The sequence below is a fragment of the Erythrolamprus reginae genome, chromosome 13 (assembly GCF_031021105.1).
Source record: "Erythrolamprus reginae isolate rEryReg1 chromosome 13, rEryReg1.hap1, whole genome shotgun sequence".
Classification (NCBI taxonomy): Eukaryota; Metazoa; Chordata; class Lepidosauria; order Squamata; family Dipsadidae; genus Erythrolamprus; species Erythrolamprus reginae.
In genome coordinates this window covers 7,466,687-7,491,034 of record NC_091962.1, presented here as the reverse complement: position 1 = coordinate 7,491,034, position 24,348 = coordinate 7,466,687, and the positions used below count along the sequence as shown (strand labels likewise).

Below are 24,348 nucleotides of genomic sequence, written 5' to 3'. Positions count from 1 at the left end.
ACAAATGGCTTCAGACTTTGTTTTTCCCCTCCGAGATAACCAGAAGCAAGGATTATTGCGCCACCTAGTGGACGCTCGGCTCGTGTCCCGAATTTGAGCTCGGAACTAGAACAGAAATTTTTCTCCCCTCGCGGCTCGTAACTTGGAATACTCGCATGTGGAGCAGCTCGTATCTAGAGGTACTACTGTAGTGCCCTAGACAAGATCATTCTTCTCAATTGTTCCACCATTTGAACAGTTTCGTCTCTTTGGATTTTTCAGGAAATGTGCCGAAACCCGCTTTTCATTGTGGACGGTGCCACACGGACCGATGTTTGCCAGGGAGCTCTGGGTGAGTGGCGAGACCTGCAGCCAGATGGATGTCCACATCCCTGGGCCCTTTTCTATCCTTTTTTTCCCAGTCAGACAAGAGCTGAAATGCTTAAGAAAAGCAACTTATTATATAGAGGAGCAATACTTAAATATAAGGGTTTATTAAATTCCCAATTGAAATTAAAAACTAGAGAAGAATTAAATACAGAGGGTATAAAGTCTGCGGAGAGGGGCGCCATACAAATCCAATAGATAGATAGATAGATAGATAGATAGATAGATAGATAGATAGATAGATAGATAGATAAATAAGGATGGATAGATAGATAGATAGATAGATAGATAGATAGATAGATAGATGATAGACAGATAGATAGATAAATAGATAAATAGATAAATAGATAAATAAATAAGGATGGATAGATAGATAGATAGATAGATAGATAGATAGATAGATAGATAGATGATAGACAGACAGACAGACAGACAGACAGACAGACAAATAAATAAATAAATAAATAAGGATGGATAGATAGATAGATAGATAGATAGATAGATAGATAGATAGATAGATAGGTGAACATATGTGCAGATCCAGGGAAGATTTACAAAAGATAAAAAGATTAATTACTTTCAAAAAGGGAATAGTGCCCTAGACAAGATAATTATGAAAAACCAAGGAAAATTGATTGGGAAAATTTACAAATATATTTATTTATTTATTTATTTATTGGATTTGTATGCTGCCCCTCTCCGTAGACTTGGGGCGGCTAACAACAGTAATAAAAACAGCATATAAACAATCCAATATTAAAACAGTTAAAAACCATTTATTATAAAACCAAACATACATACAGACATACCATGCATAAAATTGTAAAGGCCTAGGGGGAAAGAGTATCTCAGTTCCACCATGTCTGGTGGCAGAGGTGGGTTTTAAGAAGCTTACGAAAGGCAAGGAGGGTGGGGGCAATTCTAATCTCTGGGGGGAGTTGGTTCCAGAGGGCCGGGGCCGTCACAGAGAAGGCTCTTAACCTGAGTCCCGCCAAGCGACATTGTTTAGTTGACTGGACCCGGAGCAGACCCACTTTGTGGGACCTAATATGATAAGATCCAGAACAGAAGGTCACATTCTAAAAGACAGTATGATAAGTTGGTGTAGAAATTTTGGTCACATTATAGATTTCGATAAGTGGGAAAAACTTTGGACATGCAATTGGCAAATAACCAAATCAGTAACATTCAAAGAAAATCAGATGGAGATTTCTTACAGATGGCACTTGCCACCTAATAGATTTTCAAAAATGTACCCTAACACCCACTCTAACTTTTGGAAATGTAAAAAGGAGATTGGTACATACTATCATCAGTGGTGGATCTGCCCTAAAGCTAAATCTTACTGGAACTTGATGGAGAAATGGCTAAGAGAAATTACAAAACAGGAAGTTAGAAAGATTCCAGAATTTTTTCTATTAAGCATATTCATAGAAACATAGAAGTCTGACGGCAGAAAAAGACCTCATGGTCCATCTAGTCTGCCCTTATACTATTTCCTGTATTTTATCTTAGGATGGATATATGTTTATCCCAGGCATGTTTCAATTCAGTTACTGTGGATTCACCAACCAGGTCTGCTGGAAGTTTGTTCCAAGGATCTATTACTCTTTCAGTAAAATAATATTTTCTCATGTTGCTTTTGATCTTTCCCCCAACTAACTTCAGATTGTGTCCCCTTGTTCTTGTGTTCACTTCCCTCCTGGACCTTATTTAACCCTTTAATATATTTAAATGTTTCGATCATGTCCCCCCTTTTCCTTCTGTCCTCCAGACTATACTGATTGCATTCATTAAGTCTTTCCTGATACGTTTTATGCTTAAGACCTTCCACCATTCTTGTAGCCCGTCTTTGGACCCGTTCAATTTTGTCAATATCTTTTTGTAGGTGAGGTCTCCAGAACTGAACACAGTATTCCAAATGTGGTCTCACCAGCATTCTATATAGCGGGATCATAATCTCCCTCTTCCTGCTTGTTATACCTCTAGCTATGTAGCCAAGCATCCTATTTGCTTTCCCTACCGCCTGACTGCACTGTTCACCCATTTTGAGACTGTCAGAAATCACTACCCCTAAATCCTTTTCATTTGAAGTATTTGCTAACACAGAACTGCCAATACAATACTCAGATTGAGGATTCCTTTTCCCCAAGTGCATTATTTTACATTTGGAAACATTAAACTGCAGTTTCCATTGCTTTGACCATTTATCTAGTAAAGCTAAATCATTTACCATATTACAGACGCCTCCAGGAATATCAACCCTATTGCACACTTTAGAGTCATCGGCAAATAGGCAAACCTTCCCTACCAAACCTTCCCCTATGTCACTCACAAACATATTAAAAAGAATAGGACCCAGAACAGACCCTTGTGGCACACCGCTTGTAACCTGACTCTGCTCAGAATACTCGCCATTAACAATAACTCTTTGATGTCTACGCTTCAGCCAGCTGCAAATCCATTGAACTATCCAGGGATTAAGTCCAATCTTCACTAATTTATCTATCAGCTCTTTATGTGGAACCGTATCAAAGGCTTTGCTGAAGTCCAGGTAGGCAATATCCACGGCACCACCTTCATCCAACACCTTTGTGACATAGTCAAAGAAATCATTGAGATTAGTCTGACATGATTAGCCTTCAGTAAAGCCATGCTGATTTGGGTCCAATAAGTTATTGTTTTTTAGGTGCTGATTTATCCTCTTTTTGAGTAGAGTCTCCATCATTTTAACTACAACTGATGTCAAGCTAGCTGGCCTGTAGTTACCAGCTTCTTCTCTAAAAATACAAAAAAGAAATACAGTACTTAATAACACACACTTTATCAGGAACCAGAATAGTTTTTGCACAAAGGTGGAAGGATGTAGACATTCCGAAAGAAGAAGAGATAATTTTAAAAATTACTCACTGTGTTGAAATGGATATGATGATGAAGCGGTTGAAGGGACAAGAGGGTACGGAATACTATAAAATCTGGGACAAGTCTTATGATTGGTTGAATAGAAGAACATCTAAGTAATTGAATGTATTTAATAGGAAAGTGAACACAAGAACAAGGGGACACAATCTGAAGTTAGTTGGGGGAAAGATCAAAAGCAATGTGAGAAAATATCATTTGACTGAAAGAGTAGTAGATCCTTGAAACAAACTTCCAGCAGACGTGGTTGGTAAATCCACAGTCACTGAATTTAAACATGCCTGGGATAAACATAGATCCATCCTAAGATAAAATACAGGAAATAGTATAAGGGCAGACTAGATGGACCATGAGGTCTTTTTCTGCCGTCAGTCTTCTATGTTTCTATATTATATAGTATTACATAGTTAAAATTCTGTAAATAACAGGAAAATACAAGTATATGTTTGTTCTTTTTTTTTCTTTCCCTTTTTCTATATGACTTGATTGGCAAAGTCTCCAGAGACTTCTGACAAGTGGAGCGGTATTTGCTCCTACTTTTTGTTGTATGTTTGTCGTTTATGTTTTGTCTTGTTTTGAAAAAAATAAAATTTAAAAAAGAAAAGCAACCTAGAACCAAGGAGGAATTTCACGACAGCGAAAAACAGTTTAACCAGTGGAACTGCTTGCCACCAGAAATCATGAGTGCTCCATCCCTGGATTCTTGGACAACCATTTGTCAGGAAGGGTGTAAGATATCTTGCTTGAGCAGGAGGTCGGACTATACCACTTCCAATCTCTTGTTGAAAACCTCCAGTGTCTGAGCACCAACTTCTGGAGGCAACCTCTGCTCTATTGATTAATATTTCTCATTGCTGGGAAGTTCGCTCTTAGTTCCAAGTTGGATGTGCCTCTGAGCAGCTTCCACCCGTTGCTTCTGGCCCCAGCAGTTACAGGGAATTTTCCCTCCCCTCTGGTTGCTCCCACACCCTTCTGTCCATTATCTGATCAATTCAGCACCTGCGTAGAGCTGCCACCCCACCCTGTGGCACCAAGCCAACTTTGGGGCTTAAGAAACTGGTTGCAGCTGCTAGTAATTCCAGAGATTGTTTGCAGCTGTACCATCCCTCCCTGGGTCCTTCCTGGCTGATAGCAATAGCCTTATAGCAATAGCATTTATTATTATTATTTTATTTTATTTTATTTATTCATGTTATTTATTCATTTTATTTTATTTTATTTTATTTTATTTATTCATAGATAGGTAGGTAGGTAGGTAGGTAGGTTGGTTGGTTGGTTGGTTGGTTGGTTGGTTGGTTGGTTGATTGATTTTTATTGGCCAAGTGTGATTGGACACACAAGGAATTTGTCTTGGTGCATATGCCCTCAGCGTACATAAAATAAAATATACATTTGTCAACAATCATGTGGTACGACACTTAATGATTGTCATAGGGGTCAAATAAGCAATATTAATAAAAATCTTAGGATATAAGCAACAAGTTACAGTCATACAGTCAACATGGGAGGAAATGGGTGATAGGAATGATGAGAAAAAAAAGTAGAATACAAGTGCAGATTGAGTAGAAAGTCTGACAGTGTTGAGGGAATTATTTGTTTAGTAGAGTGATGGCGTTCGGAAAAAAACTGTTCTTGTGTCTAGTTGTCTTGCTGTGCAGTGCTCATTTTATTTTATTTATTTTATTTTATTATTTTATTATTTTATTTTATTTATTTTATTTTTTTATTTTATTTTATTTTATTATTTTATTTATTTTATTTTATTTTATTCGATCTGACAAACTGCTGGCAGTCTGTGATCAGCAGAGGCTCTTCTACAATGTCGTTAAAAATAAGTTGGCCATGTAATGACCAGCTGAACAACTGACACGATTCTGTACTTAGGACCTTGACTTATAGTCCTCTAAGTTAAGGACATGATAGGAATCTAAACAAAAGAAGAAGATTTTAAAAAACTGAAAAAGGGATAGAACAGAAGTTGCCTTCCGAAGTTGTGGGAACTCCATCACTGGTCAAGAAGAGATTATTTATTTATATGTTTGTTTGTTTGTTTGTTTGTTTATATTTGTATGTTGCCCATTCCCGAGGACTCAGGGTGGCTTAAAACAAAAATAAAAACAGCATAAAATGGTTAAAATAACCACAACAGACTATATCTTTCTGGATATAGCAGGCTGAATTTTCTGGTTTCTCTCTCTCTCTCTAGGAGACTGTTGGCTGTTAGCTGCCATTGCATCGCTCACGCTTAATGACCCCCTTCTCCATCGCGTGGTCCCCCATGGACAAAGCTTCGAGAACGGATATGCTGGTATCTTCCACTTCCAGGTAAACACACCTCTCCGATCCTTTGTCCAGAGTCCATGAGTTTATTATTTCCTCTTTCTTTTGGACATACAAGCAAACGTGTTAAGCCCTGTGCAGCAGTGATGGGTTTGTTTGTTTGTTTGTTTGTTTGTTTGTTTATTTATTTATTTATTATCTATCTATCTAATCTATCTATCTATCTATCTATCTATCTATCTATCTATCTATCTATCTATCTATCTTATCTTATCCTATCCTATCCTATCCATCCATCCATCCATCCATCTATCTATCCATCTATCTATTGGATTTGTATGCCGTCCCTCTCCGGAGACTCGGGGCGGCTAACAGCAACAATAAAACTGTGTACAATAGTAATTTGGTATTAGAAATGATTAAAAGTCCATTAATATAAAAACCAAACATACATACATACATACCATGCATAAAATTGTAAAGGCCTAGGGGGAAAGAGGATCTCAATTCCCCCATGCCTGGCGGCAGAGGTGGGTTTTAAGTTGTTTACGAAAGGCAAGGAGGGTGGGGGCAGTTCTAATCTCTGGGGGGAGTTGGTTCCAGAGGGCCGGGGCCTCCACAGAGAAGGCTCTTCCCCTGGGTCCCGCCAGGCGACATTGCTTAGTTGACGGGACCCGGAGAAGATCCACTCTGTGGGACCTAACTGGTCGCTGGGATTCGTGCAGCAGAAGGCGGTCCCGGAGATAATCTGGTCCGGTGCCATGAAGGGCTTTATAGGTCATAACCAACACTTTGAATTGTGACCGGAAACTGATCGGCAACCAATGCAGACTGTGGAGTGTTGGGGTAACGTGGGCATATTTGGGAAAGCCCATGGTTTCTATAGGTACGGTCAGGTACGCAGAACCAGTAGAAAAATTTTGAATTATTTCTGCTTTTTTCCTTCTGGGCTCTGGGTATGTTTTTCCTATCGCAGTAAATGAGGTTGAATGTGTATAATTTGAGAACAGCTATGTGTGTTTACATAAAACATACAGGAGGTGGACAAACACCTTGAAAATCCAGATTTGGAATCCAGATTTGTGAAGCTCCCTTCGAACAGTTTTTTGTGGAAACTGGGTTCTGTACGTGTTTATTTAGGATTTAGGGGTAGTGATTTCTGACAGTCTCAAAATGGGTGATACAGTGCAGTCAGGCAGTAGGGAAAACAAGTAGGATGCTTGGTTGCATAGCTAGAGGTATAACAAGCAGGAAGAGGGAGATCATGATCCCGCTATATAGAGTGCTGGTGAGACCACATTTGGAATACTGTGTTCAGTACTGGGGACCTCACCTACAAAAAGATATTGACAAAATTGAATGGGTCCAAAGACGCGATACTAGAATGGTGGAAGGTCTTAAGCATAAAACTTATCAGGAAAGACTTCATGGACTCAATCTGTATAGTCTGGAGGGCAGAAGGAAAAGGGGGGACATGATCGAAACATTTAAATATGTTAAAGGGTTAAATAAGGTTCAGGAGGGAAGTGTTTTTAATAGGAAAGTGAACACAAGAACAAGGGGACACAATCTGAAGTTAGTTGGGGGAAAGAGCAAAAGCAACGTGAGAAAATATTATTTTACTGAAAGAGGAGTAGATGCTTGGGACAAACTTCCAGCAGACGTGGTTGGTAAATCCACAGGAACTGAATTTAAACATGCCTGGGATAAACATATCTCCATCCTAAGATAAAATACAGAAAATAGTATAAGGGCAGACTAGATGGACCATGGGGTCTTTTTCTGCCGTCAGACTTCTATGTTTCTATGTTTCTATGAGGTCTTTTTCTGCAGTCAGTCTTCTATTGAGCTCTGCAGTGATTTTAAGAGCTGCAGTCTTACAATCCACTCTAACAATTCATTGTAGAGTCTGACAGTCTCTCTCAGACAACTTCGACTTTCGACCAGACCTGTGCTTGGCTGAGGACGTTTTTCCCTTCTCTTTCAAAAGCAGTCATTACTTTTGAGAGGTGACCTCTTGAAACGCCAAAAATTCAGGCACTTTCTGTTACACTAGCACCTGCCATTCGATCACCAACAATTTGGCCTCTTTGAAGGTTTGAGAGGTCTGTCATTTCTAGAAGGTTATAACCAATTTCCTTAAATTTCTGTAAAAAAAAAAGGTAGTTAAAAAAACCATATCAAATAACAGAATTTTTTTAAAAAAACATTAAAATATGTCAAGTTTTCATTAATCTGAATATGTTCAAACATTATGATGCCAAAAAGTCAAGTGTTTCCATTTTATTGGCCACCCCTGTACAGTTTATATACCGTAGTACATAACGTATATTTTTGTGTGCCTGTGTGTAATATGTATGTACCCATATGATATACACACATAGAATTAAATAGTAGTAGTAAATAGATAGGGAAATTGTATCTCTTTGAGGCGAGAAGAGGCCAGGCACCCTAACCCTAATCGAAACCCTTGACGTGAGTGACTTCAAGTTGGCCACCTTTAAGCCAGTCGCATGACCTTTAGCCACCCTCGGTCACATGATCATCAAGACCGTCCATTTCCGCACATGATATTATTTTTTCGATAGTATCTTCTTCCATAGGTATGGTTTCATTTTTCCAGCTGTTGACACGTGGAGAATTAAATACAATTGATTTTTATCAAAATGTTCACGAGCTATACCTAGTAAAAAAAAAAAAAGTCAGGCTTCTGAATTATGAAAGAAAGAAAAGAAAATTTAGGATTCTTCACTTCTTGGGTTTTTTCCTCTTCTGAAAACAGATCTGGCAGTTTGGAGAATGGATAGACGTAGTGATAGACGATTTGCTCCCGACAAAAGACGGCAAGTTGGTGTTTGTTCACTCCGCCGAAGGGAACGAGTTCTGGAGCGCCCTGCTGGAAAAAGCTTATGCCAAGTATGTTTCACTTTTGATATTATTAATATTATTATTTATTTCAAGAGGAAAGCGTTGCAGAGTCGGTCTTCGCTGTTGGAACTTTTGGCATTCTCCCCATTCTTTTGGAGAAGGACTCAGTCTTTCCCGTCTGTGAAATGGGCCGAGAAACAGATGGTCTGGACTCTGGAATTCAGACAACACTGTGCTACCTCCTAGGCCAGTGATGGCGAACCTATGGCATGGGTGCCACAGGTGGCACGCAGAGCCATATCTGCTGGCACGTGAACTGTTTTATTTTTATTTATTGTATTTATTTATTTTGTCCAATACACAATAGTACACAATGAAGGTTATAGAGGATATAGTAGAGAAGAAATACGAGATATAGGAGAGACTATAGGACAGGGGACGGAAGGCACTCTAGTGCGCTTACTGACCTCTTAGGAATCTGGAGAGGTCAACCGTGGATAGTCTAAGGGTAAAATGTTGGGGGTTAGCGGATGATACTACAGAGTCCGGTAATGAGTTCCACGCTTCGACAACCCGATGACTAAAGTCATATTTTTTACAGTCAAGTTTGGAGCGGTTAATATTAAGCTTGAATCTGTTTGTGTGCTCTTGTGTTGGTTTTTTAGATTGTTTTTAATATTAGATTTGTTTACATTGTCTTTTTATATTGTTGTTAGCCGCCCCGAGTCTTCGGAGAGGGGTGGCATACAAATCTAATAAATAATAATAATAATAACAACAACAACATTAGCAAACCAAAGTATCAAATTAAGGTCAAGCCATGATAAAATCGCCATAGAGTTGCCATAGCAGAGCTGCTCTAATTCGATGTCTCCCTTAGGTTGAATGGCTGCTATGAGGCCTTGTCTGGAGGAAGCACCTCTGAAGGGTTTGAGGACTTCACAGGGGGGGTGACCGAGTGGTACGATCTCAAGAAGCCTCCCAGCGACCTCTTTCAGATCATTTTGAAAGCCCTGGAGAGAGGATCTCTTATGGGGTGCTCCATTGACGTGAGTATATCGGGGAGCTCATCTCGCCTTTGCTTAGAGATGGTGGGGGACCTGTGAGTGAACTAAATTCATTGGACACTTGGCAAGCTTTATTATTATTTATTATTAAGGTGAGGCAAGATTAAGATAAGGTGAGATAAAAAAATATAAAAGAATAAGCTAAGGTGACGTGATATAATGTAAGATAACGTAAGATAACTAGATAAGATAGATGATACAATAAGAAGACAAGATGACATAAGATACAATGTAAGATAACATAAGATAACGTGAAGATAGATGATAAAATAAGATAAGAGGATAAGATAAGGATAAGACCAGGACTCACTGCTCACAGTCACTCATGCCCTCATCACCTCGAGGTTCGACTACTGTAATGCTCTACATGGGGCTACCTTTGAAAAGTGTTCGGAAACTCCAGATCATGCAGAATGCAGCTGCGAGAGCAGTCATGGGCTTACCTAGGTATGCCCATGTTTCACCAACACTCCGCAGTCTGCATTGGTTGCCGATCAATTTCCGGTCACAATTCAAAGTGTTGGTTATGACCTTTAAAGCCCTTCAGGGCACTGGACCAGAATATCTCCGAGACCGCCTGCTGCTGCACGAATCCCAGCAACCGATTAGGTCCCACAGAGTGGGCCTTCTCCGGATCCCGTCAACTAAACAATGTCGGTTGGCGGGCCCCAGGGGAAGAGCCTTCTCTGTGGCGGCCCCGACCCTCTGGAACCAACTCCCCCCGGAGATTAGAACTGCCCCTACTCTCCTTGCCTTTTGTAAGCTCCTTAAGACCCACCTTTGTCGTCAGGCATGGGGGAACTGAGACATCTCCCCCGGGCATATACAATTTATGAATGGTATGTCTATATGTATGTTTGTTTAGAAAATGGGGTTTTAAAAATATTTTTAAACTGTAATTTAGATTTGTTGTAAATTGTTTCACTTTGTTGTGAGCCGCCCCGAGTCTGCGGAGAGGGGCGGCATACAAATCTAAATAATAAATAATAATAATAAATAAGATGACAAAAAAATAATATAACATAACATAAGATAGTGTAAGATAACATAAAATAACAAGATAAGATAGATAATGGGATAAGAAGATAAGATAAGATGACATAAGATATAATGTAAGATAACATAAGATAACAGGATAAGATAGATGATAGAATAAGATAAGAGGATAAAATCAGATGACATAAGATATAATGTAAGATAACATAAGGTATAACGTAAGGTAACATAAGATATAATGTAAGAATAGAATAGGATAGAATAGAATAGAATAGAATTCTTTATTGGCCAAGTGTGATTGGACACACAAGGAATTTGTCTTTGGTGCAGATGCTCTCAGTGTACATAAAAGAAAAAGATACTTTTGTCAAGAATCATGTGGTACAACCCTTAATGATTTAAAGATAAAATATACTTAAAGATAATGAGAAGATAGATAATAGAATAACATAAGAGGATAAGATATATAATGTAAGATAATGTAAGGTAACATAAGAGAACAAGATAAGATCAATGATAAGACAGCAATATGAAATGAGGTAAGGTAAAATGCTAAAAATAAGATTAAGATAACCTACCTTTATTGTCACTTTTTTCTGTGAATGCCTTAAAAAATGAAATTCTGATGCCCGTTCTCATTATTTTATTATTTATTACATTTTTATACAAGGTGACTCTGGGCAGCTTGTAAGTTATAAAACAAGCAAAGGTAACTAAACCATTGACACATGAAAAGTACACAGATCAAAATATTAAAAGGCCGTACTAAAACCAGAGCTAAGAGATGGACTTCTATACCGAGTCCTTGAGTTACAACCCTAATTACCATAATCGGTCATAATTCGTAAAATCAGGTCATCCACACCATCATCCTGTTACAGCCCGTAACAGCAAATGCCATGGAAATCTGTCGTATCTTCAGATGGTCGCTGTTGTGGTTCAGCCTGAGGCAGATCAAAGACCAGCTGCGTCTCTGCTGGCTCCATGCCCGGAGGAGGCTGACAGCGAAGAGGAGGGGTCTGGGCAGTCGGACGGGGGAGATTCTAGTCAGGAATGTGACGAGGAAGAACAGCATGGGAGCCCCGGGGAGGGGCTCTCCCCAGCCAGCAGCTTGGAGTCTTTGGAGTCATTAGGTGACGAAGCACAAGCTGTCATTAACGTGCGACAGAGACGTCTAGATCAAAGGAAGGATCAATTGAAGAAATATTATCAGCATTGAATAAGGAACACCAGGGCTTGGGTGTGGTCCTCATTAGCAGGGAAGGGTTTAGAAGGCAGGCAAACTCTTGAAGCCGTGTGGAGTGTTATCAGTTTGGAGTTGCTGTAACCTGCATTGTTTGTCGGCGTTTCTGTTCCTGGCTCGTGGCCCAGCAGTTTTGAAGACCCGTGGGAGGTGTATGTCTGTTATCTACAGCCTCGTCTTGGCAGCAACGATCCTATATTTATGTTCCAGTGTTTTCCTGCTTTGTAAGGACATTTTCTGTTGGCTTCGTTTCTCTTTACAATTATAAAACTGTATTTGGATTCTACCGGTGTGTCTGGCTTATCTTTTTGGGTTGGTCATAGCTTCGGGAGTGACCCAGACAGGACAGTCGCTAAGTGACTCCATTTCACACCAGCATTCAAATTTTGTAATGTAGGTTTTTTGTCGCTTCTAATCCTTTTTCCTTCCCGCTCCGAATTCCAGATCACAAGTGCCTTTGACATGGAAGCGGTCACTTTCAAGAAACTGGTGAAGGGCCATGCTTACTCGGTCACCGGAGCTGAACAGGTGAGAACTGTTGAGCCATTGTAAAAACCAAACTAGAAAGCGAAGAATAATGAAAAACAGGAGTTGTAGACCATTCAAATGGGTATAAAGATTTACCGTGAGCTTAAGCTCTCTAAGAGAACCTGAACCACTTGTTCTGCCCCAGCTACGGACCAGAAAGAACACAGCACACACGCACTTTGTTCAAATCTGTGTTTACTCAATTGACACCTGCTAATAAGCTTACTAAGTAGTTGACGCACACATTAAAGTTAAAGCGTTCTAAAGCTGTGAATTAAGCGGCATTAATAGCTAGCAGAAGTCCATAAAGTCATGGATTAAGTCTAAGCAATTAGTCCTGGATATCTTAAGAAGCTTACAAGGGTTTGGCAAAATGCCCAGAAGCAGTTCGCAGGAAGAATGCCAAAACAGATAAGCTGAGCAGACATTTTCCAAACAGGAAGGCTCGCAAATGATGCTTCCTGCAGAGTTTTTGCTGTCCCTTAAGTAGTCTAGGGGAGTGGCCAATTAGCCCCAAGCCCTACTCCCGAGTAGACCTCCTCCTGAGGAACCACTCCTGCCTTTTGGCAGTTCTGCAAGCCCTCGTGCATTAAGAAGAGGAGGAGTCTCTTCTTCTTCGTCACTGATGGGACATGCTAGAAGACCCTGGCTGAATCTCTGCCTCTGAAACTGAGTCCTCTTCAGCCTCTTCACTGTCCGACTCGGGTGCCCAGCTGCCCAGGCCACTGGTGCTTCACCACACCGGCCTCTTCTTGGATGGGATCCACAACCATCTGGTGGGCCACTACACTACAGACACCCAAGGGAAATTAGCAGGAGATAAGGGATTCAGGGTAGACTGAACTTTGATCTCTTTTGGGGGTTCATGACCGATGACTTATTTCACCCTTCACACACAACTTGGCCATCTCCTACAGAAATATAATATCACATGCTATGTACAGATATTCCTTGACTTACAACATTCATTTAACAGTCATTTGAAGTTACAGCAGCCCTGAAAACGATGTGACTTAGGACTGGTCTATTCTATTCTGCGTTCTCTATTCTATTTTCTATTCAATTCTGTTCTGTGTTCTCTATTTTCTATTCTATGTTCTGTTCTAATCTAATATATTCTATTCTATTCTATTCTGTGTTCTCTATTTTTTATTCTATTTTCTTTTCTATTCTATTCTATTCGCTATAGAAACATAGAAACATAGAAGACTGACGGCAGAAAAAGACCTCATGGTCCATCTAGTCTGCCCTTATACTATACTTTTTGTAGGTGAGGTCTTGAGAACTGAACACAGTATTCCAAATGTGGTCTCACCAGCATTCTATATAGCGGGATCATAATCTCCCCCTTCCTGCTTGTTATACCTCTAGCTATGCAGCCAAGCATCCTACTTGCTTTCCCTACCGCCTGACTGCACTGTTCACCCATTTTGAGACTGTCAGAAATCACTACCCCTAAATCCTTCTCTTCTGAAGTATTTGCTAACACAGAACTGCCGATACAATACTCAGATTGAGGATTCCTTTTCCCCAAGTGCATTATTTTACATTTGGAAACATTAAACTGCAGTTTCCATTGCTTTGACCATTTATCTAGTAAAGCTAAATCATTTACCATATTACAGACGCCTCCAGGGATATCAACCCTATTGCACACTTTAGAGTCATCGGCAAATAGGCAAACCTTCCCTACCAAACCTTCCCCTATGTCACTCACAAACATATTAAAAAGAATTCTATATTCTATTCTATTCTATATTCTATTCTCTATTCTCTATTCTATTCTCTATGGTATTCTATTCTATTCATTATTGTCTATTATATTCTCTCTTCTATCTTATCCTATTTTATCCCACCCAGCTCTCAAAATATCAGCTTGCTTGTCGCTGTTTTTGGTTACTTACCACACTGTGTAAGAATTGGATCAGCCATGGTTTAATTGCATAAAACCACCTTCATGGGAACTCAACGACTCATGACGATCTCTGCCTTCCAATAGATCAACTTCCGAGGGCAGCGCGTCAGCCTGATCCGGATACGAAACCCGTGGGGAGAAGTCGAATGGACGGGAGCATGGAGTGACAGGTGAAATGGCCGTCCTGGAGTTTAGCAAACTACAACTCCCAGCATCCTTTGTCACGAGGTAGCTTTGCTTGGTTGAGAGAGAAGAAAAGTCACCGGATCTTTTGATTTTAAGACTGGTGAACTCTGGGAGTTGAAGTCCACACAACTTAAAGCCACTACGGTGGAGAAACACTGGTTTATCTTTTGATTTTAAGACTGGGGAACTCTGGGAGTTGAAGTCCACACATCTTAACCCAGCCAAAGTTAAAAAAAAACCTAGAACAGAGCAACTCAGAGTTACCAAGCAAGTGGTTTTGTGTGTGTGTGTGTTTATGTGGTTTCCCTACCTGTGCTCACAACAGCTCTGGTCATCCTACTTAATGAACATTGTAATAAGCTAGAATTTGAACCCAGCTCTCTGCAGTCTTCACAGACTTACCATTCTTTAATCCCTAGCAATAAACAGTTTTTTAAAAAAAACCTCAGGCCCACTGTTTCTGCTTCGCTCGTTTGTTTACATAATTTAAATTTTGCAAGCCCTCTGGCAGTTTCTTTTTCCTGGATGGATGCACACACTGAACTCTTGCCGGCCTCATTAACAACCCTCATCAGCCCACCTAAAATCCGGCCTGTTTCCTGGTGAATTTAAGCAGCCTTTTTCCAACCCTTCTTTTCATTCTTTTTATTTTTTTTAACAGGTCTGGAGAGTGGAATGCGGTGGAGCCGGCTGTAGGGCAGCAGTTGAGAGTGCAAATGGAGGACGGGGAGTTTTGGTAGGTCTGCATTTTACCCGGGTTTTAGCAGAACATTTAAGTTATTGGAATTTGAAAACTAATGGAAGATGCCCATAGATAGGTAGGTAGGTAGGTAGGTAGGTAGGGATGGATAGAAGTAGATAGGTAGATAGGTAGGTAGGTAGGTCGGGATGGATGGATAGAAGTAGATAGGTAGGGATGGATGGATAGAAGTAGATAGATAGATAGATAGATAGATAGATAGATAGATAGATAGATAGATAGATAGATAGATGGATGACAGACAGACAGACAGACAGATAGATAGATATGGATGGGGGATGGATGGATGGATGGATGGATAGATGGATTGGATAGATAGACAGACAGACAGACAGACAGACAGATGATAGACAGAGAGACAGATAGATAGATATGGATGGGGGATGGATGGATGGATAGATAGATGGATTGGATAGATGGATAGATAGATAGATAGATAGACAGACAGACAGACAGACAGACAGACAGACAGACAGACAGACAGACAGACAGATATGGATGGGGGATGGATGGATGGATGGATAGATAGATGGATTGGATAGGTAGGTGGGTAGGTAGGTAGATAGATAGATGAGAGAGAGAAAGTTATAACACTTTTATTTCAATAAGGTGAATTAATGAGATGTCTTGCCTTGGATGGTGGGCAGGAAAGTTCTAGTTTTTTTCCCCTAAAAAATAAAGTAAGTGCATAAGTCATTCGGGAAAAAAAATCTGTCTTATTGGTGTGTGTATGTATGTAAGTATACATGTGTGTGTGCGTGCACTATTTTTCTATTATCGGGAGGTTCCCAAGTTCTCCTTTCTCCCCGACGAAGGTCTGAAGTCGACAGGTTCTGCTCTCCTGTTGTAACTCTGCATGCTTCAGAACCCAACTCTGGAATTGGATCTTTACCTTTGCCTGCAGGATGTCCTTCCAAGATTTCCTGCGTGAGTTTACCCGCCTGGAGATCTGCAACCTCACCCCTGACGCCCTGAAGTCTCGCAAATTCCGGAAATGGAACACCACGCTATACGATGGCACCTGGCGACGGGGGAGCACAGCCGGCGGTTGTAGGAATTACCCAGGTATCTCCCGTGGTAGATGATGTAATTTTGTCACAGCCCAGCCCACCTCACAGGGTGGTGGTTGTGGGCAAAAAAAGAGGAGGAGGGAGGAGTAATAGATACAATAGTAGCAACTGCGAGAGGGATCTTGGTGGACAACCAACTACCGTATTTTTCGGAGTACAGTGATACCTTGTCTTGAAAACTTAATGGTAAATGATTTAGCGTTACTAGATAAATGGTCAAAGCAATGGAAACTGCAGTTTAATGTTTCCAAATGTAAAATAATGCACTTGGGGAAAAGGAATCCTCAATCTGAGTATTGTATTGGCAGTTCTGTGTTAGCAAAAACTTCAGAAGGAAAGGATTTAGGGGTAGTGATTTCTGACAGTCTCAAAATGGGTGAGCAGTGTGGTCGGGCAGTAGGAAAAGCAAGTAGGATGCTTGGCTGCATAGCTAGAGGTATAACAAGCAGGAAGAGGGAGATTGTGATCCCCTTATATAGAGCGCTGGTGAGACCACATTTGGAAGACTGTTCAGATCTGGAGACCTCACCTACATAAAGATATTGACAAAATTGAACGGGTCCAAATACGGGCTATAAGAATGGTGGAAGGTCTTAAGCATAAAATGTATCAGGAAAGACTTCATGAACTCCATCTGTCTAGTCTGGAGGACAGAAGGAAAAGGGGGGACATGATCGAAACATTTAAATATGTTAAAGGGTTAAATAAGGTTCAGGAGGGAAGTGTTTTTAATAGGAAAGTGAACACAAGAACAAGGGGACACAATCTGAAGTTAGTTGGGGGAAAGATCAAAAGCAACGTGAGGAAATATTATTTCACTGAAAGAGTAGTAGATCCTTGGAACAAACTTCCAGCAGACGTGGTTGGTAAATCCACAGTAACTGAATTTAAACATGCCTGGGATAAACATATATCCATCCTAAGATAAAACACAGGAAATAGTATAAGGGCAGACTAGATGGACCATGAGGTCTTTTTCTGCCGTCAGTCTTCTATGTTTCTATGTTTCTAATTGGTTCCGGGACGAGGTTCTTAAGGTGAAAAGTTTGTAAGACGAAACAATGCTTCCCGTAAGAATCAAAGGAAAAGCGATTAATGTGTGCAAGCCCAAAATTCACCCCTTTTGCCAGCTGAAGGGTCTGTTTTTCTGCTGCAGCATTGCAAAAACACTGAAGTTCTCGAAACCCCACCTCCGGACCTCTGTGCAATTTCACTGCTGCAATTTCACTGAGGGTCCCCTCGCTGGGAAACCCCACCTCCAGACTTCCATTGCCAGCGAAGCGCTCGTTTTTGCGCTGTGGGGATTCCCCCACAGCATCACAAAAACACGGAAGTCCGGAGGTGGAGTTTCCCATGGAGGGGAGCCTCAGGGGAATCCCAGCAGCGCAAAAACAAGTGCTTCACTGGCAACAGAAGTCCGGAGGCAGGGTATCCCAGCGGTGGCAGTGTGTTTGTAAGGTGAAAATAGTTTGTAAGAAGAGGCAAAAAAATCTTAAACCCCGGGTTTGTATCTCGAAAAGTTTGTATGACGAGGGGTTTGTAAGACGAGGTATCACTGTATAAGATATACCAGAGTATAAGACACACCTGAGTTTTGGGGAAGGAAAATAGGGAAAAGAATCCGCTTACTAGATATTAATCTGGCTAGCATCCTTAGTCTGGTCAGTTTCAGCACATTATTTTATCCCCTGGTTAGGGCTTTAAAAAAACCTTATTTGGAGAGAGTAACAATGAAAGAGCTTGCAAGCCAGTAAGAGCTGGGAACATCATTAGCACCTGGAAAGAAACATTTGGAGCAAGTAGAGTAATGGGGGGAAAAAACCATACAAAGACTTAGGGCTTAGAAAACATTCTTCTCAGAGAGTAACAATGAAAGAGCTTGCAAACTAGTAAGAGCTGGGACATTGTTAGCACCTGGTTAGGGCGGGAAAGAAACTTATTTGGATCAAGTAGAGCAATGAAAAAAAACCTCTACAAAGACAGGGTTTGGAAAACATTCTTTGCAGAGAGTAACAATGAAAGAGCTTGCAAGCCAGTAAGAGCTGAGAATATTGTTAGCCCCTGATTCTGGCTGGAAAGAAACATATTCAGAGCAAGTTAGACCAGTGAAAAAATCCTGCAAAGACTTAGGCCTTGGAAAACGTTATTTGCAGAGAATAACAATGAAAGAACCTGCAAGTTAAGAGCAGGGAAGATCGTTAGCAGCTAGTTAGGGCTGGGGGGGAAAAGCCTTTTTAAAAAAAGCTACATTGAGAGTAAAAGACGCACCCAATTTTTTAGCCTCTTTTAGGGAGGAAAAAGGTGCATCTTATACTACGAAAAATATGTTAGATTAGATTAGATTAGATTTATTGGATATATATGCCGCCCCTCTCCGCAAACTCGGGGCAGCTCACAACAATAATAAAAAACAGTACATAATAACAAATCCAATGCCCACCAATCTAATTACAATTTAAAATTAGTAATTTCATAAAACAATCCCAATATATATAAAAAACAGGCACACAGTCAATCAATCAACAAAATAACATGGGCAAGGGGGAGGTGTTTTAGTTCCCCCATGCCTGACGGCAGAGATGGGTCTTAAGGAGTTTACGAAAGGCAAGGAAGGTGGGGGCAATCCTAATCTCAGGGGGGAGCTGGTTCCAGAGGGTCGGGCCCCCCACAGAGAAGGCTCTTCCCCTGGGTCCCGTCAGACGACATTGTTTAGTTGACGGGACCCGAAGAAGGCCGACTCTTTGGGACCTAACCGGTCACTGGGATTCGTGCGGCAGGAGGCGGTCCCGAAGATATTCTGGTCCGGTGCCATGGTAAATATGAGCCAGCAATGTGCAGCTGCAGCCACAAAAGCCAATGCAATCCTAAATTGCATTAACAGAGGGATACAATCTAGGACTAGGGAGGTACTGATACCACTCTATAAAGCCTTAGTTGGACCACACGTAGAGTTCTGCATCCAGTTTTGGTCACCACGTTACAAAAAAGACATTGAGACTCTAGAGAAAGTGCAGAAGAGGGCAACCAGGATGATTAGGGGACTGGAGGCTATAACATAGGAAGAACGGGTTGCAGGAACTTGGCATGGCCAGTTTAGCGAAGAGAAGGACTACGGGAGACACGATAGAAGGGTTCCAAATACTTGAGGGGCTGCCACAGAGAGGAGGGGGGGGGGGGTTCAGGTTGTTTTGCAAAGCACCAGAAGGCCAGACAAGGAATAAGGGATGGAAACTGACCAAGGAGAGATTATTCAACCTGGAAATAAGGAGGAACTTCCCGACGGTGAGAACAATCAAACAGTGGAACAGAAGTTGTGGGAGCTTCATCATTGGAGGCTTTCAACGGGTGATTGGACCTGGCATTAGGACCCTTGCAACAGGACCATAATTTCCAGGGTGCATCATTGTTGTAAATCAAGGACTACTTATATGCAAGAGAGCTTAAAGGACCCTGAGCAATATTGTTGTTATTATTATTATTATTATTATTATTATTATTATTATTATTATTATTTATTACATTTGTATGCCGCCCCTCTCCGAAGATTCGGGGCGGCTGGCCACGCCAATCTTTTTGCACTGGAATTCTTCCATCTTTTTCTCCTTCCATTCCAGTGATGGCGAGCCTATGGCACGGGTGCCACAGGTGGCACGTGGAGCCATATTTATTTATTTATTCGATTTTTCTGTGCCGCCCTTCTCCTTAGACTCAGGGCGGCTTACAACATGTGAGCCATCGCACTTTTTAAACAGCCAGCATATTTGCCTCCACAATCCGGGTCCTCATTTTACCCACCTCGGAAGGATGGAAGGCTGAGTCAACCTTGAGCCGGTGATGAGATTTGAACCGCTGACCTGCAGATCTACAGTCAGCTTCAGTGGCCTGCAGTACTTGCACTCGACCTGCTGCGCTACCTCGGCTCTTATATCTCATACCTGCTGGCATATGAGCCGTTGCCCTAGCTCAGCTCCAACGTGCATGTGTGTGCTGGCCAGCTGATTTTTTGGCTTGCACAGAGGTTCTTGGAGGGCAGTTTTGGCTTCCAGGGAGCCTCCATGGAAATAGGAGAGGGTTTTTTTATCCTCCCGCGGCTCCAGGGAAGCGTTTGGAGCCTGGGGAGGGCGAAACATGAACCTACTGGGCCGACCAGAAGTTGGGAAACAGGCCGTTTCCGGCCTCCAGAGGGCCTCCGGGGGTGGGGGGAGTTGTTTTCGCTCCCCCCAGGCATTGAATTATAGGTTGTGGACACTCATACATGCAGGATCATGTGCTTGCATGCTCTTTCGGCCCCCGAGGAATAGTTTTTAATAGTTTAATCAGATTTGTATGCCGCCCCTCTCCGCAGAGTCGGGGCGGCTCACAGCAATAACAATACAATGTAAAACAAATCTAATATTTAAGTTAATTTAAAAAACACCACAAATTAAAACCAATCATACACACTAGCGTACCATGCATAAATTTTATAAGCCTAGGGGGAGGGAACATGTCAATTCCCCCATGCCTGACGACAGAGGTGGGTTTTAAGGAGCTTACGAAAGGCTAGGAGGGTGGGGGCAACTCTGATATCTGGGGGGAGTTGGTTCCAAAGGGTCGGGGCCGCCACAGAGAAGGCTCTTCCCCTGGGTCCCGCCAAACGACATTGTTTAGTTGACGGGACCCGGAGAAGGCCAACTCTGTGGGACCTAACTGGTCGCTGGGAAAAAAAGGTTCTCCATCCCTGTTCTATTCTCTCTCTCTCTCTTCCAACAGCCACCTTCTGGATTAACCCGCAGTTCAAAATCCGCCTTGAAGAGATAGATCACGATGACGAAGACGGGCGGAGAGAGCCCGGTTGCAGCTTCCTTTTGGCCCTAATGCAAAAACACCGTCGCAAAGAGAGACGAGTCGGAAAGGACATGGAGACCATTGGCTTCGCTGTCTACGAGGTAGACCCCAAAGGGATTATCTCCCCCCCTTCTCCCTCCCCCAAAAGTCCCTCTGAACTGGGATGATTCCCCCCTTTGGAAATGCGCTCATTTTCTTTTTTCTACTTTTCCCCCCTAGGTGCCCCCGGAGGTACGTTTGCAAAGAGCAGCCGGAATGGCAGGGGGGACAATCCAGCAGGTCCTGGGAAACCGGTAGCAGAAATTTTGTGTAGTTTGGAGAACCAGCAAATACCACCTCTGGCTTGGCAGTTCTGTGTTAGCAAAAACTTTAGAAGAGAAGGATTTAGTAAAACTAAATCATTTTGCTGTAATATGGCAAATGATTTAGCTGTACTAGATAAATGGTCAAAGCAATGGAAACTGCAATTTAATGTTTCCAAATGTAAAATAATGCACTTGGGGAAAAGGAATCCTCAATCTGAGTATCGGATTGGCAGTTCTGTGTTAGCAAACACTTCAGAAGAGAAGGATTTAGGGGTAGTGATTTCTGACAGTCTCAAAATGGGTGAGCAGTGTGGTCAGGCGGTAGGGAAAGCAAGTAGAATGCTTGGCTGCATAGCTAGAGGTATCACAAGCAGGAAGAAGGAGATTGTGATCCCTCTGTAGAGAGCGCTGGTGAGACCCCATTTGGAATCCTGTGTTCAGTTCTGGAGACCTCACCTACAAAAAGATATTGACAAAATTGAACGGCTCCAAAGATGGGCTACAAAAATGGTGGAAGGTCTTAAGCATAAAACTTATCAGGAAAGACTTCATGAACTCAATCTGTATAGTCTGGAAGACAGAAGGGAAAGGGGGGACATGGTTGAAACATTTAAATATGTTAAAGGGTTAAATAAGGTCCAGGAGGGAAGTGTTTTTAATAGGAAAGTGAACACAAGAACAAGGGGCCACAATCTGAGGTTAGTTGGGGGGAAGATCAGAAGCAACGTGGGAAAATTTTATTTGATTGAAAGAGTAGTAGATGCTTGGGACAAACCCAGCAGACATGGTTGGTAAAATCCACAGTAAATGAATTTAAACCTGCCTGGGATAAACATAGATCCCTCCTAAGATAAAATACAGGAAATAGTATAAGGGCAGAGTAGAGGGACCATGAGGTCTTTTTCTGCTGTCAATCTTCTATGTTTCTAGCCGGCCCCAGATTGGGGAGGGAATGGGGATTTTGCAGTATCCTTCCCCCTCCCCTTAACCTCTAGTAATTCACTTAACAACTGTGACAAAAATGTTGTAAAATGGAACAAAAGCTCAGCTAATACTTGTCTTGCTTAACAATGAAAACTTTGGGCTCAATTGTGGTCGTAAGTTGAGGACTACCTGTAATTTTGGGCTGTGGTCTGTTGCCTTAAAAAAAAACCCTGGCAAAACGGGGATTTAAATGAAAAAAAAACCCCCCAACTCCATTCCTCTTTTTCTTGGCAGTTCAAGGGGCAGTCATCTGTCCATCTGAAGCGGGATTTCTTCCTCTCGAACTCTTCCCGGGCCCGATCGGAGCAGTTCATCAACCTGCGGGAAGTGAGCACTCGCCATAGGCTTCCCCCCGGGGAATATATCGTGGTGCCTTCGACTTTTGAGCCCAACAAGGAAGGAGACTTTGTGCTCCGCGTGTTCTCAGAGAACAAAGCCGGCACGGTGTAAGTCATCCTTTCCTACGGCTTTTTAAAATTATTATTGTTATTATTATTATTATTATCATTATTATTATTATTATTATTATTAATATAAAATTCTTACTTACTTTTAATTTTTAAATTATTATCATTATTTATTAATTATTAATTTTTATTATTTTTAAATTTTTTATTATTTTTTTAATTTTTAAAAAATTAAGGAAGGAGACTTTGTACTCCGTGTGTTCTCAGAGAATAAAGCCGGCATGGTGTAAGTCATCCTTTCCTACGGCTTTTTAAAATTATTATTATTATTATTATTATTAATAATAATAATAATAATAATAATAATAATAATAATATAAAATTCTTACTTAATTTTAAATTATTATTATTTATTAATTTTTTAAAAAATTTTTATAATTTTTTTAATTTTTAAAAAATTAAGGAAACTTTGTACTCCATGTGTTCTCAGATAATAAAGCCAGCATGGTGTAAGTCATCCTTTCCTACGGCTTTTATTATTATTATTATTATTATTATTATTATTATTATTATTACTACTACTACTATTATTATTACTATTATTATTATTATTATTATATATATTAATCTTTTTTATTTTTTATTAATATAAAATTCTTATTTAATTTTTATTTTTTAATTATGGTATTATTATTTTTTATTTTTTATTATTAATTATACTTTTTTATTTTTAATTAATTTTTTTAGTTTTTTGTTATTTTAAAAAAAATTTACTCATTTTTCATTTTTTTAATTTTTAAAAATGTTTTAACTTTTTATTAATTTTTTAAAAAATGTTTTCCTTTTTAAAAAAAAGTATTTGTTTATTTGGTTTGTTTGCTTATTTGTTTATTTATTTGTTTCTTTATTTCTTCATTCATTCATTCATTCATTCAGAGATTAAAACGGCCCCCACCTTCCTTGTCTTTCCCAAATTACTTAAGACCCACCTTTGTCGCCAGGCATGGGGGAGTTAAGTTATCCTTTCCCCCTAGGCTATTACAAGTTATGCATGGTATGTTTGTGTGTATGTTTGCTTTTTTATAATAAGGGTTTTTTAGTTGTTGTTATTAATTGGATTGTTCATGTTGTTTTACCACTGTTGTTAGCCGCCCCGAGTCTGCGGAGAAGGGCGGCATATAAATCCAATAAATAATAATAAAATAATCATTCATTCATTCATTCATTCATTCATTCATTCGACTTCTGTGCCGCCCAATCCCAAAGGATCTCACGACGGCTTACAAAATAATATAAATACAAAAAGATACAAGCAATAAAAAGAAGTCGAATATAAAGGGGGTTGGACCCGATGACCCTTGAGGTCATTTCCAAATCTATGATTCTATGATAATATCTAAAACTAAACCCCGTGATAAAACCCGTTTGTATAATCATATACCTACACACCGTTCATACATTTTGGCAATTTTATTATTCATCAATTCATTCATTCGTTCATTCGTTCATTCATTTCCATTCCTAGCGCATTTTAATAAGAAACTCTGGTTGGTTTAAATCATGCTTGGCTTGGGCAAACCCTAATGGCTTGGCTCATTAAAAAACCATCATTGTACGTCAGCTCTGA

General features: G+C 40.6%; 1 protein-coding gene across 1 annotated transcript in view; it reads left to right on the top strand.

Annotated features, from left to right (window-relative positions):
• The window catches only part of CAPN1 (calpain 1), a 60,541-nt gene that overhangs the window by 8,771 nt on the left and 27,422 nt on the right, over window positions 1-24,348 (top strand). The window contains exons 3-13 of the mRNA XM_070766617.1: window positions 262-331; window positions 5,492-5,610; window positions 8,348-8,481; window positions 9,314-9,482; window positions 12,184-12,267; window positions 14,267-14,352; window positions 15,030-15,104; window positions 16,033-16,193; window positions 20,951-21,126; window positions 21,245-21,256; window positions 22,549-22,760. Of these exons, the coding sequence (XP_070622718.1) occupies window positions 262-331; window positions 5,492-5,610; window positions 8,348-8,481; window positions 9,314-9,482; window positions 12,184-12,267; window positions 14,267-14,352; window positions 15,030-15,104; window positions 16,033-16,193; window positions 20,951-21,126; window positions 21,245-21,256; window positions 22,549-22,760 (1,298 nt within the window). The remainder of the gene's footprint in view (window positions 1-261; window positions 332-5,491; window positions 5,611-8,347; window positions 8,482-9,313; window positions 9,483-12,183; window positions 12,268-14,266; window positions 14,353-15,029; window positions 15,105-16,032; window positions 16,194-20,950; window positions 21,127-21,244; window positions 21,257-22,548; window positions 22,761-24,348) is intronic.